The 9,914-nt window shown below is 43.0% G+C and overlaps 2 protein-coding genes across 2 annotated transcripts; one reads left to right on the top strand and one right to left on the bottom strand.

Moving 5' to 3' along the window:
• The first annotated feature begins 5,028 nt into the window (after nt 1-5,028).
• On the top strand, nt 5,029-8,211 carry seta (SET nuclear proto-oncogene a). Its single transcript, XM_012865327.3, has 8 exons — nt 5,029-5,312; nt 6,281-6,338; nt 6,744-6,886; nt 6,974-7,077; nt 7,169-7,282; nt 7,389-7,559; nt 7,722-7,853; nt 7,938-8,211. The coding sequence occupies exons 1-8, from the start codon at nt 5,240-5,242 to the stop codon at nt 7,959-7,961; spliced, it is 819 nt and encodes a 272-aa protein (XP_012720781.1). The 5' UTR covers nt 5,029-5,239; the 3' UTR covers nt 7,962-8,211.
• si:ch211-51h9.7 (uncharacterized protein LOC558400 homolog) lies at nt 8,059-9,880 on the bottom strand. The gene is made up of 2 exons (XM_036144329.1): nt 9,233-9,880; nt 8,059-8,945 (listed from the first exon to the last, which is right to left on the bottom strand). Exons 1-2 carry the CDS (start codon nt 9,651-9,653, stop codon nt 8,791-8,793), a joined length of 576 nt encoding a protein of 191 aa, XP_036000222.1. The 5' UTR covers nt 9,654-9,880; the 3' UTR covers nt 8,059-8,790.
• Between the last annotated feature and the right edge of the window lie 34 nt (nt 9,881-9,914).

The raw sequence follows: 9,914 nt of genomic DNA, 5'->3' as shown, positions 1-9,914 counted from the left end.
CCCCTTTTTTTTTATTTTTCTGGTGCAAAATATTAACTAATTTGTACAGATTATCTAACAGAAACAGAAACTGGAACAACGTAAAGAAAAAGTATCACTACTTTATGTTTCTGTAGGTTTGTCTGTATAAAAGAACGTCACGTTATTTGTGGCCGTGTGAAGCTGCCGTAGAGATCTATTTGCAATTTATAACATTTGTCAGTTTTTAAAACAAGAATAAGATGCACAACTTTGATATTCTGGAGGACTTTATTTTGCTTGACATGTAAAAATTACACATATGGGCTCAAAAATGTACATACCCCAAATGAGAACATTAGATTAGATGTATTTTAGCTGTTTTAACTTTATATTCTCACTGTTTTTTCTTATTTCTTCATAGAAGGTACACCTGGTCTGGCGTTCTGTTAGCTGTGACATCATCAGGGGAGGCAGATCATCCTCTATTACCATCTAACATAGAAAGTACTCCTGGGTCAATGTGAGCTTCTGTGCTTTCTGTGTCTCTGCTCTGTCTTCTCTAACATAGAAAGTACTCCTGGGTCAATGTGAGCTTCTGAGCTTTCTGTGTCTCTGCTCTGTCTTCTCTAACATAGAAAGTACTCCTGGGTCAATGTGAGCTTCTGTGCTTTCTGTGTCTCTGCTCTGTCTTCTCTAACATAGAAAGTACTCCTGGGTCAATGTGAGCTTCTGAGCTTTCTGTGTCTCTGCTCTGTCTTCTCTAACATAGAAAGTACTCCTGGGTCAATGTGAGCTTCTGTGCTTTCTGTGTCTCTGCTCTGTCTCCTCTAAGCCTCAGTGGGTGGAGGCAGATGAGCGTTCACACTGAGCCTGGTTCTGGTTCTGCTGGAGGTTCTCCTCCCTGTTAAAGGGGAGTTTTCCTCTCCACTGTCGCTTCATGCATGCTCAGTATGAGGGATTGCTGCAAAGCCATCAACAATGCAGACGACTGTCCACTGTGGCTCTACGCTCTTTCAGGAGGAGTGAATGCTGCTTGGAGAGACTTGATGCAACCTGCTGGGTTTCCTTAGAGAGGAAACTTTCTGACCAACCTGGAGGATCTGATGGAAGCTGACTTTGGAAAGAGACCTGAGATGATATGTGTTGTTAATTAGTGCTATATGAATAAAATTGAATTGAATTGGTAAGAATGCCTCCTGGACGCCGAAAGTAACACTGCTTCCTGAGGCATTTCCTTTCTTCTGATTGAAAAGGTTCGGGTCAGATGGTTGAACTTTGGACCCAGTTGGGGTTTCCAGCAGAAAAATGATCCCCAAGAACATCAGTACCAGTTTTGTTATCGATAAAACAAATTAAGGTTAAGCTTTTTGGAAAACCCAAATGTAAACTACACTTAAAAGCTGTGAAAGTTAGTTAGCTAGAAGTTTATTGATGGCTATAGAGAGGCTGTGATTAAGCTGTAACCCGAGACATTTAAACAGATGTACTATTGGAGCTGTATGGATATTTTTGTAAATGTAAAAAATTTACAATAAACATCAAACTTGCAGGCCCAGTTTTTATTTTATACATGGTTTTAAATTCTTTATTGGAACATCTTTTAGTCCTAAAATAAAAAAGTTTAAATACATTCTTTCATTAAGGGGTGATAATTAATGTTATATTAATGCTTATGATAAGGGCTGTAAATCGTGGTGCTGTTTAACCAGAGGAGGTTGTTCTTTCACAGGCAGAAAAAAGGCAGTTAGGCAGTCAGTTCTCTCTGGAGCAGCAGCATATCCTAACTAAGGAACATTAGCCTCGTGAGACCATCCTGATCTCGCGAGCTTTCAAGGTTTCACTCGCAGATCAGTCTGGCTGCTCTCCGTTAAAGAAAATTTGGAGCCGTTCACCAAACGAACGTCCAATCAGCGTTGGCTTTGAGGCGGGTTGAGGTGTGACGCAACGGGAAGCGCGTCAGTTCAGTCTTAACAACATGGCGGTTTCAGCCGATAAAACTAGCGTTTGCGTGGCTATCGAGCAAGTTTTATCAGAATTACAGAATATTTCTTTGCTGAGCTAACGAGCCTTTACCTGCAGCAGCAAGAGTAGCTTGGCTTGTGGTTGTGTTTTCGTCGTCGCTCGTAACAGAGTGACTACGAATCTGATTGGTTCATTTGGCCCGTCTATCACCAACATAGGCCAATCAGCTAACCAGTATTTTCTCCCCTTCCCAAAATTACTTCAACGGAAGGTTTCCAGATGGATATGCGGAGCAAATCTATCTGGCGGAGTCAGGTAAAAGGAACATTATATTATCCAGTTTTTGCTTTGTTTTGAAGCAGCGTTAAATCCCTTACAGGTCAGAACCTGAAGAACAAAACACCGAATGCAGGCGACTAAAATGAGCCTCCTGCATGTGGTGGCCAGGCTCTGCCTTTGCAAAAAGAGCTCCTGTCTTCCTCCACATAAAAAGGAGTCATTTGGGGTGATTCATCCATCCATCATCCATCCATCCATCCATCCATTATTTGGGGTGGTTCATTCATCCATCCATCCGTCTGTCTATCCATCCATCTATTCATCCATCTATCTTTTCATCCATCCCTCCATCCATCCATCCATTATTGGGGATGGTTCATCCATCCATCCATCCATCCATCCATCCATCCATCCATCCATCCATCCATCCATCCATCATCCATCCATCCATCCATCTCTCCCTTCGTCTATCCATCTAGCCTTTTATCCATCCATCCATCTATCCATCCATCCATCTATTCGTCCATATTCCTGGCCCCTGTACAGAAGACATGAAATAAATTTCTCACAATGATATATGCTGACAAAGATATTGTAACATATTGGTCAATTGGACCAATTGTATTTTTTTTAAGCTTTACAGTTTTACTCTGACACTAATTTAAAAATTAGGCTGTTTCACATTTAGCTCCAGCCACAATCGGCTTTTTGGCTCATTTAATGTATCAAACAATTAAATATTGGCCTGTTTAGTTCATTTCCCCCCAATCTTTTGTCCCGTGCCCCTATAAAAACACTAACCCCCCCCTTGGTGTAGAACCGCCACTGGTCCCCCAGTTGTTGGGCTAAAAACATTGTAACAGAATAAAATGTCTGGAGAAAAAATGTCCCAATTAAACGTAATTTTATTAGTTTGATGGGTTAAGAAACCCACTTCTAAGACTGACATTTACCGTGTTTTTTTGTTTTTTTTTATAAGTGCGCAAGTGGGAGTCGGTCCAACAGAAGATTTGGCCTGGCCTTGGAGAATTTTAAAATTTTAACACGGGTTAAATGTTACTCATCTGGTGCGAGTTATATTAAAAAATAAGCCCTAATCGGAGTTTGCGGTCGCTATGCGCGTCATTTTAAGAGCTCCCCCCAGGCCAATGCTCCTATAGGACTGGTCCTGGCCCCTGTACAGAAGACATGATATTAAATAAATTTCTCACAATGATATATGCTGACAAAGATATTGTAACTGATTGGTTACTTGGACCAATTGTATTTTTTTTAGATTTACACTTTTACTCTAACAATAATTAAAAAAATAATTGGCTCTTTGGCTCATTTAATGTATGAAACAGTTAAATATTGGCCTGTTTAGTTTCATCCCTCCCCCCAATCTTTTGTTCTGTGCCCCCATAAAAACACTGCCCCCCGCAAAATTTTGGTGTAGAACCGCCACTGTTCCAGTTGTTGGGCTAATATTAGAAACTGTCTTATTTAAAAACATTTTAACTTAATAAAATGTCTGGAGAAAAAATGTCCCAATTAAACGTAATTTCATTAGTTTGATGTGTTAAGAAACCCACTTCTACGACTGACATTCACAGTTTTTTTTTTTTTTTTTTTACAAGTGCGCAAGTGCAAGTCGGTCCAACAGAAGATTTGGCCTGGCCTTGGAGAATTTTAAATTTTAACACGGGTTAAATGTTACTCATCTGGTGTGAGTTATATTAAAAATAAGCCCTAATCAGAGTTTGCGGTCGCTCTGCGCGTCATTTTAAGAGCTCCCCCCAGGCCAATGCTCCTGTAGGACTGGTCCTGGCCCCTGTACAGAAGACATGATATTAAATGAATTTCTCACAATGATATATGCTGACAAAGATATTGTAACTGGACCAATTGTATTTTTTTTAGCTTTACACTTTTACTCTAACAATAATTTAAAAAATAATTGGCTCTTTGGCTCATTTAATGTATGAAACAATTAAATATTGGCCTGTTTAGTTCATTTTCCCCCCAATCTTTTGTTCTATGCCCCCATCAAAACACTGCCCCCCTGCTAAATTTTGGTGTAGAACCGCCACTGTCCCCCAGTTGTTGGGCTAAAATTACAAACTGTCTTATTTAAAAACATTTTAACAGAATAAAATGTCTGGAGAGAAAATGTCCCAAATAAACGCAATTTTATTAGTTTGATGCGCTAAGAAACCCACTTCTACGACTGACATTCATCGTTTTTTTTTTTTTTATAAGTGCGCATGTGCGAGTCGGTCCAACAGAAGATTTGGCCTGGCCTTGGAGAATTTTAAAATTTTAACACAGGTTAAATGTTACTCATCTGGTGCGAATTATAATTACAATTAAATATTGTCCCGTTTAGTTAATTCCCCCCCCCAATCTTTTGTTCTGTGCCCCCCTAAAAACACTGCCCCCCCCCCCTGCTAAATTTTGGTGTAGAACCGCCACTGTCCTCCAGTTGTTGGGCTAATATTACAAACTGTCTTATTTAAAAACATTTTAACAGAATAAAATGTCTAGAGAAAAAAATTAATTTTATTAGTTTGATGGGCTAAGAAACCCACTTCTACGACTGACATTCATCGTTTTGTTTTTTTATAAGTGCGCAAGTGCGAGTCGGCCCAACAGAAGATTTGGCCTGGCCTTGGAGAATTTTAAAATTTTAACACGGGTTAAATGTTACTCATCTGGTGCGAGTTATATTAAAAAATAAGCCTTAATCGGAGTTTGCGGTCGCTCTGCGCGTCATTTAGAGAGCAGAGATGGGGGGTAAACGAGCGGCGTGGTGAGACCTACTTTGAGAGGCGGAGCTGCTCGTCGGCTCCAGTCGGCGCGGCGCGTTCGTAATGAAAGGCTGCCTGTGACTTCCTCGCTCCTCGGCAGCTACATTGTGTGGAAGGCAGCAGCACGTTGTTGGCTTCTCCACGCTGAACTCCGACGCTCTCCTGCTCAAGGAGATCCGCATCCCCCCCATCAAGACGACTTTAAGTCACTCCCGACGAGCGAAAAGAAGAGAAAAATAAAATAAAACATGTCTGCCTCGGCGGCGAAAGTGAGTAAAAAGGAGCTGAACTCGAACCATGACGGAGCGGACGAGACCTCCGGTAAGGGGAATGGCGGCCTCCTGTTCAGCGCCATTTTCACTTTCTTCTCTAATATTGCCTGCATGAATGTGAGATGCTGCGTAGTTGGTTCGCGGTTGCCCGGAACGTCGCTTTGCTTCGGCCTAACGCCGCCGGGGCGCCTTTGGTGCCCGTTAGAAGCGGCGGCTGCGTGTTTTTTTTTCCCCCCTCTCTCTCTCCAGGGGCTAACGTGTGTTAGCATGCCGCTACTCCCGTTGTTTGCTGCCGAGAGGCCATGTTAGCACGGCGGTTAAGTCGACGGCGGGGCGGGTGGTCGGGTTTTAAAACAGCCGCTTTCCAGCGCTATGCTCCGGAATACCCCGGAGGCCGCGTGGAAGTGGGCTCGCTTCATTGTTGCGGGGCTTTTTAGTGACCGACACGGGTTAGCTAGCGCTTCATGCGGGCGTTAGCATCTTAGCCCGCTCGTATTGTTGTTGTAGTCTTGGCTCACGCTAGCAGACGACGTTGTTTTATTTTTTTATAAGAAATTTAAATCCCACTTTTTTTTACTCGTGGTTTTAAAAATAACAGAACCTCACGGTTTTACCGCGGCTGTGTCGTGAGCACCGTGGTTGGGCTGCCGGGGGTGTGTGTGTGCGCGTGCTGGCCCGGCCGCTCACGCTCTCACTCCGCTGCTGTCCCACATTTAAACCACGCGGCCCTGCGGGCTGCAGCAGCCGGCAGGAAACGGCGAGAGCCTGAGCGGAGAGCGCTGCAGCCATTGGCCGCTTCCAGCGCCCCGTCCCGCCGTCAGACTCCCGCGTCCGCTGCGCACCGCGAGCATGTTAAATGCCGCTCGCGTTTCCATTATTGTGCTCCAAACAAGTTGGAGCTTAGTTTACAAAAGATGAAACAAATGGCGTTCGCTCCAGTTTGAGGACATTGGTGCAGTTGTGAGGTTTTTATTTATTTATTTTAACTTATTCTGTTTATTTTTTCCCCCTCCACAGAGAAAGAGCAGCAAGAAGCTATTGAACACATCGATGAAGTTCAAAATGAAATTGACAGGTAAGGTTAATTTATTCCTACTGCTCCTTCGCTTATTTGGAGCTAGATTTATCAATTAACTTTACATCATAATGATATTTAAGCACTTCACAAACATTTTGTCTAATATTTTGTAGATCATATGTGCGCATTTTGTTTTTAATTTCTTCAAAAAGAGAATAATTTTTGATCTATTGTCTCACCGTCCTCAAAGGTCAGGTATCTGTCCTACAGTAAATTCAGATTTTTTTTTTTTAAATCTACTTTGTTTGAGACATTAGCTGTAGCTGGTATAAAAACTTGGAGTTTCAGCTCCCTGCCCGTGGTGCATTTTTTTTTTTTTTTTTTTGCTTCTCGTGTCTCAAAGGGGAAAACTATTTTGATGTCTTTGCAGATTTATAATATTTGTATATTTTATTTCCCCAGGTTGAATGAGCAGGCCAGTGAGGAGATCCTCAAAGTAGAACAGAAATACAACAAACTCCGTCAGCCGTTTTTTCAGAAGAGGTCAGAGCTCATCGCCAAAATCCCCAACTTCTGGGTCACCACGTTTGTCAACCATCCACAAGGTGAGTTGCACCCATCCACCCATTTATTTTCTCACAAGCTTTCCAATTTCAGCTTTATTGGTTAAAATTTCTTGTTTATTGCAACAGTATCTGCTCTACTGGGAGAGGAGGACGAAGAAGCGCTCCACTACCTGAGCCGAGTGGAGGTGACAGAGTTTGAAGACATCAAGTCAGGCTACAGAATAGATTTTGTAAGTGATGAGCTGTTCTTGTTTTGGTCGGTATTAAAGATTAAGAGGTGTGTGTGTGTGGTGCTCATGCCTGATTCCATTCTCGTTTCAGTATTTTGATGAAAATCCGTACTTCGAAAACAAACTACTTTCCAAAGAGTTCCACCTGAACGAGAGCGGAGACCCATCTTCAAAGTCGACAGAAATCAAATGGAAATCAGGAAAGGTACGTCTACCGGAACCCGGCTTCGTTGTCGCTTGTTGCCCTCCGGGGCCGACCCGCCTGGACGTTTGTGTGATTGACGGACTTGATTACTCCCGTGTGTGTGCAGGACCTCACCAAGCGGGCCGGTCAGACGCAGAACAAAGCCGGCAGGAAGAGGCAACACGAAGAACCCGAGAGCTTCTTCACTTGGTTCACTGATCATGCTGACGCTGGGGCCGACGAGCTTGGGGAGGTCATCAAGGATGATATCTGGCCAAACCCCCTGCAGTACTACCTGGTATGTTTGCTTCCAGCCCGATCGTAGAAACCGCCGCCGGTCGGGTGTTTGTGGCGTAAATGAATCGACGTTGGATGGTTTCATTCACCGTTAGAGCCGCTTAGGAAGTAGAAACTCTGGGTTTGGTTTGGAAAACTGACTGAAGATGATTTGTGTCCCTAGGTTCCTGACATGGATGATGAAGAGGGCGAAGGTGAGGATGATGAAGAGGATGAGGAGGGTCTGGAGGACATAGATGAGGAGGGAGATGAAGATGGAGAGGATGATGACGACGATGAAGGAGAGGAAGGAGAGGTAAAGCAAAACGCTGACATTTGTGACAGTCTGAGCTTTTAGTTCTCAGTATTCATCTCAGTGATTATTATTTTATGGTTTCAGGAGGACGAGGGAGAAGATGACTAAGAACTATCACCTGCAAGACCCTTTACCTTCTATTCCCTGTTAATTTTTCCACTCATGTTTGGGAGCAAAGGTTTTTTTTTTTTGGCTTTGTTTTTTTTTTTTTACTTTTATCCAAATGTGCTTCACTTTTCATTCTGAAGCCTCTTCACCTGACGCTGCCATGTTATGTTTTCCTCTGACTCATCCAAGGCCAGTGGTACTTTGCCCTAATTTGTGAGTACCATCCCTGAAGACATCTCAAAAATAATAAAATTAAAAAAAATAGAATCAGCACAGTATCCTCAGTAGAATGAAGACATGTCACACAGTTTCTCCTGTTTAAGATTGTGTGGTAAATCAACAGAAGCCATGGTGTAGTGACCTAGTGCTAGCAGACCTTTTCAATATATATTTTTTTCTCTAAGGGGGACGTAGTGCCCCTTAAAAGTATTTTTATTTCCCCCCGTGGTTATCGACTACCAGCTCATTCCTTTGACTTGTAATGTTTGGGGTTGGGGGTGGGGGTAAGCTGGGAATGGGCAGGAGTGTATTGGTTATTGGGGTGAGTGGTTATTGACACCATTTCTATGGGATTTTTTTTTTCATTGTATTGTTTTACAGATATCCACAAGATTTGAAATGACATTTTTAATAAAGAGAAAAAAGTGTGAAAAAAAAGTTTTGCGCCCTGGTTGAGCATTTTCTGCCTATTTACACTTGCAGTTTCAGGTGTGCAACTGCTACAATAATAAAACTAAAGTGTTTATGCATGAGTCTTTAGGTGAAAGGGATGGCATTTTATTTTGAAAATATATATTTGGAAAGGTAAAGGCACCAAAACTCAAGTTCATCAGCTTGTGAAGGACTTTGGCGTCATTAGCAGACCTGAGGCAAAGTCTTCCCTCAATATTCTGTGGGTGATTAAAGCCAGGAAGGTGTTTTCTGACTCCTCAAATCTGTTGTTTGTGATGGTGTCTGGCCAGCTGCTGGGCTGGAAGGCCCAACCTGGAGGGAAAGAACAACGTAAAGGAAAAGAAAAATGGTTAAAAGTTAATATTTCAGATTTGCATGTCTCATTTAGTCTTGCAGTAAAATGATGTGCTAAGATTAATGCGTTCATGCAATTCTCACATGTGGCATCGCTGTAACTGGGATAACTGGCTTCCAAAAATAGTTAACTGGGATTCGTGAGGTTTACAGTCAAGTAAATTGTCCAATGTTTGCACATTTTTAAACTCTAAAGTTAAAGGGTTTTATCCACGGACGCCAACGTTTGCGCTCAGTACACCTACCTAAATGACTTCTACACCTAGGACAGGTAGCCACGGTCCATGAGAACCCTGGGTACCAGGAGTAATGGCTGTCGGCCGGCCAGTGCTTCGTGACGTCCGCTCTTCTGAACGTGATCACCTCGAACCGGTATCCCTGGGGGTTCTGGAAGAGCTGCACGTGGATCCTCCGGCCGTTCACCGACGTGTCGTTGCGGCTGGACAGCGCCATGCGGCTGGGGACGAAGTGGATGTCCGTGCCGAATGCCACCTCGTGTCCGCACGCCCTACATAAAATCAACGTGTCGGTGCTGGTTCCGTGTTCCGCAGGCCCTGGAGCGCACGACTCCGTGGCGTGGAAACACACGAGCACAAAGACGATGGCGTGGAACAACAAATGGTCCCACTGCGCTCCGAGCAGCAGCAGGAGGCTCGTTGACCTCATTGCTGATGAACACAGCTCAAAGGCTGTTGGTGTTTACAAGCTATATCGGAATGTTACTCTGATAAAAAAAAAACTGTCTTTATCAAATGTTACATTTAAGCAACGATCATTAATATACGCAAATTAAGAATTTTGAACTTTTAAAGGATCAAGCATTAGCTGATAAATGAGCTACTAAAGCTCATTAGCGTTAGCTTACTACTCATGTTCAGACAATCGGATAATGGTTAGCAAAGCCGAGCTAATGCTAAGCTAGTTAGC

Source organism: Fundulus heteroclitus, chromosome 12 (assembly GCF_011125445.2).
Source record: "Fundulus heteroclitus isolate FHET01 chromosome 12, MU-UCD_Fhet_4.1, whole genome shotgun sequence".
In the NCBI taxonomy this organism is placed as follows: domain Eukaryota; kingdom Metazoa; phylum Chordata; class Actinopteri; order Cyprinodontiformes; family Fundulidae; genus Fundulus; species Fundulus heteroclitus.
Note: the sequence above shows the minus strand (reverse complement) of the source record. Positions and strands in the feature narration are given on the sequence as shown.

Coding starts and splice junctions, on each gene's coding strand:
- seta (XM_012865327.3), top strand. CDS start 5,240: ATGTCTGCCTCGGCGGCGAAAGTGAGTAAAAAGGAGCTGAACTCGAAC. Junction 5,313..6,280: donor CGGAGCGGACGAGACCTCCG/GTAAGGGGAATG, acceptor CCCCCTCCACAG/AGAAAGAGCAGCAAGAAGCT. Junction 7,854..7,937: donor ATGAAGGAGAGGAAGGAGAG/GTAAAGCAAAAC, acceptor TTATGGTTTCAG/GAGGACGAGGGAGAAGATGA.
- si:ch211-51h9.7 (XM_036144329.1), bottom strand. CDS start 9,653: ATGAGGTCAACGAGCCTCCTGCTGCTGCTCGGAGCGCAGTGGGACCAT. Junction 8,946..9,232: donor TAGGTGTAGAAGTCATTTAG/GTAGGTGTACTG, acceptor CTTTCCCTCCAG/GTTGGGCCTTCCAGCCCAGC.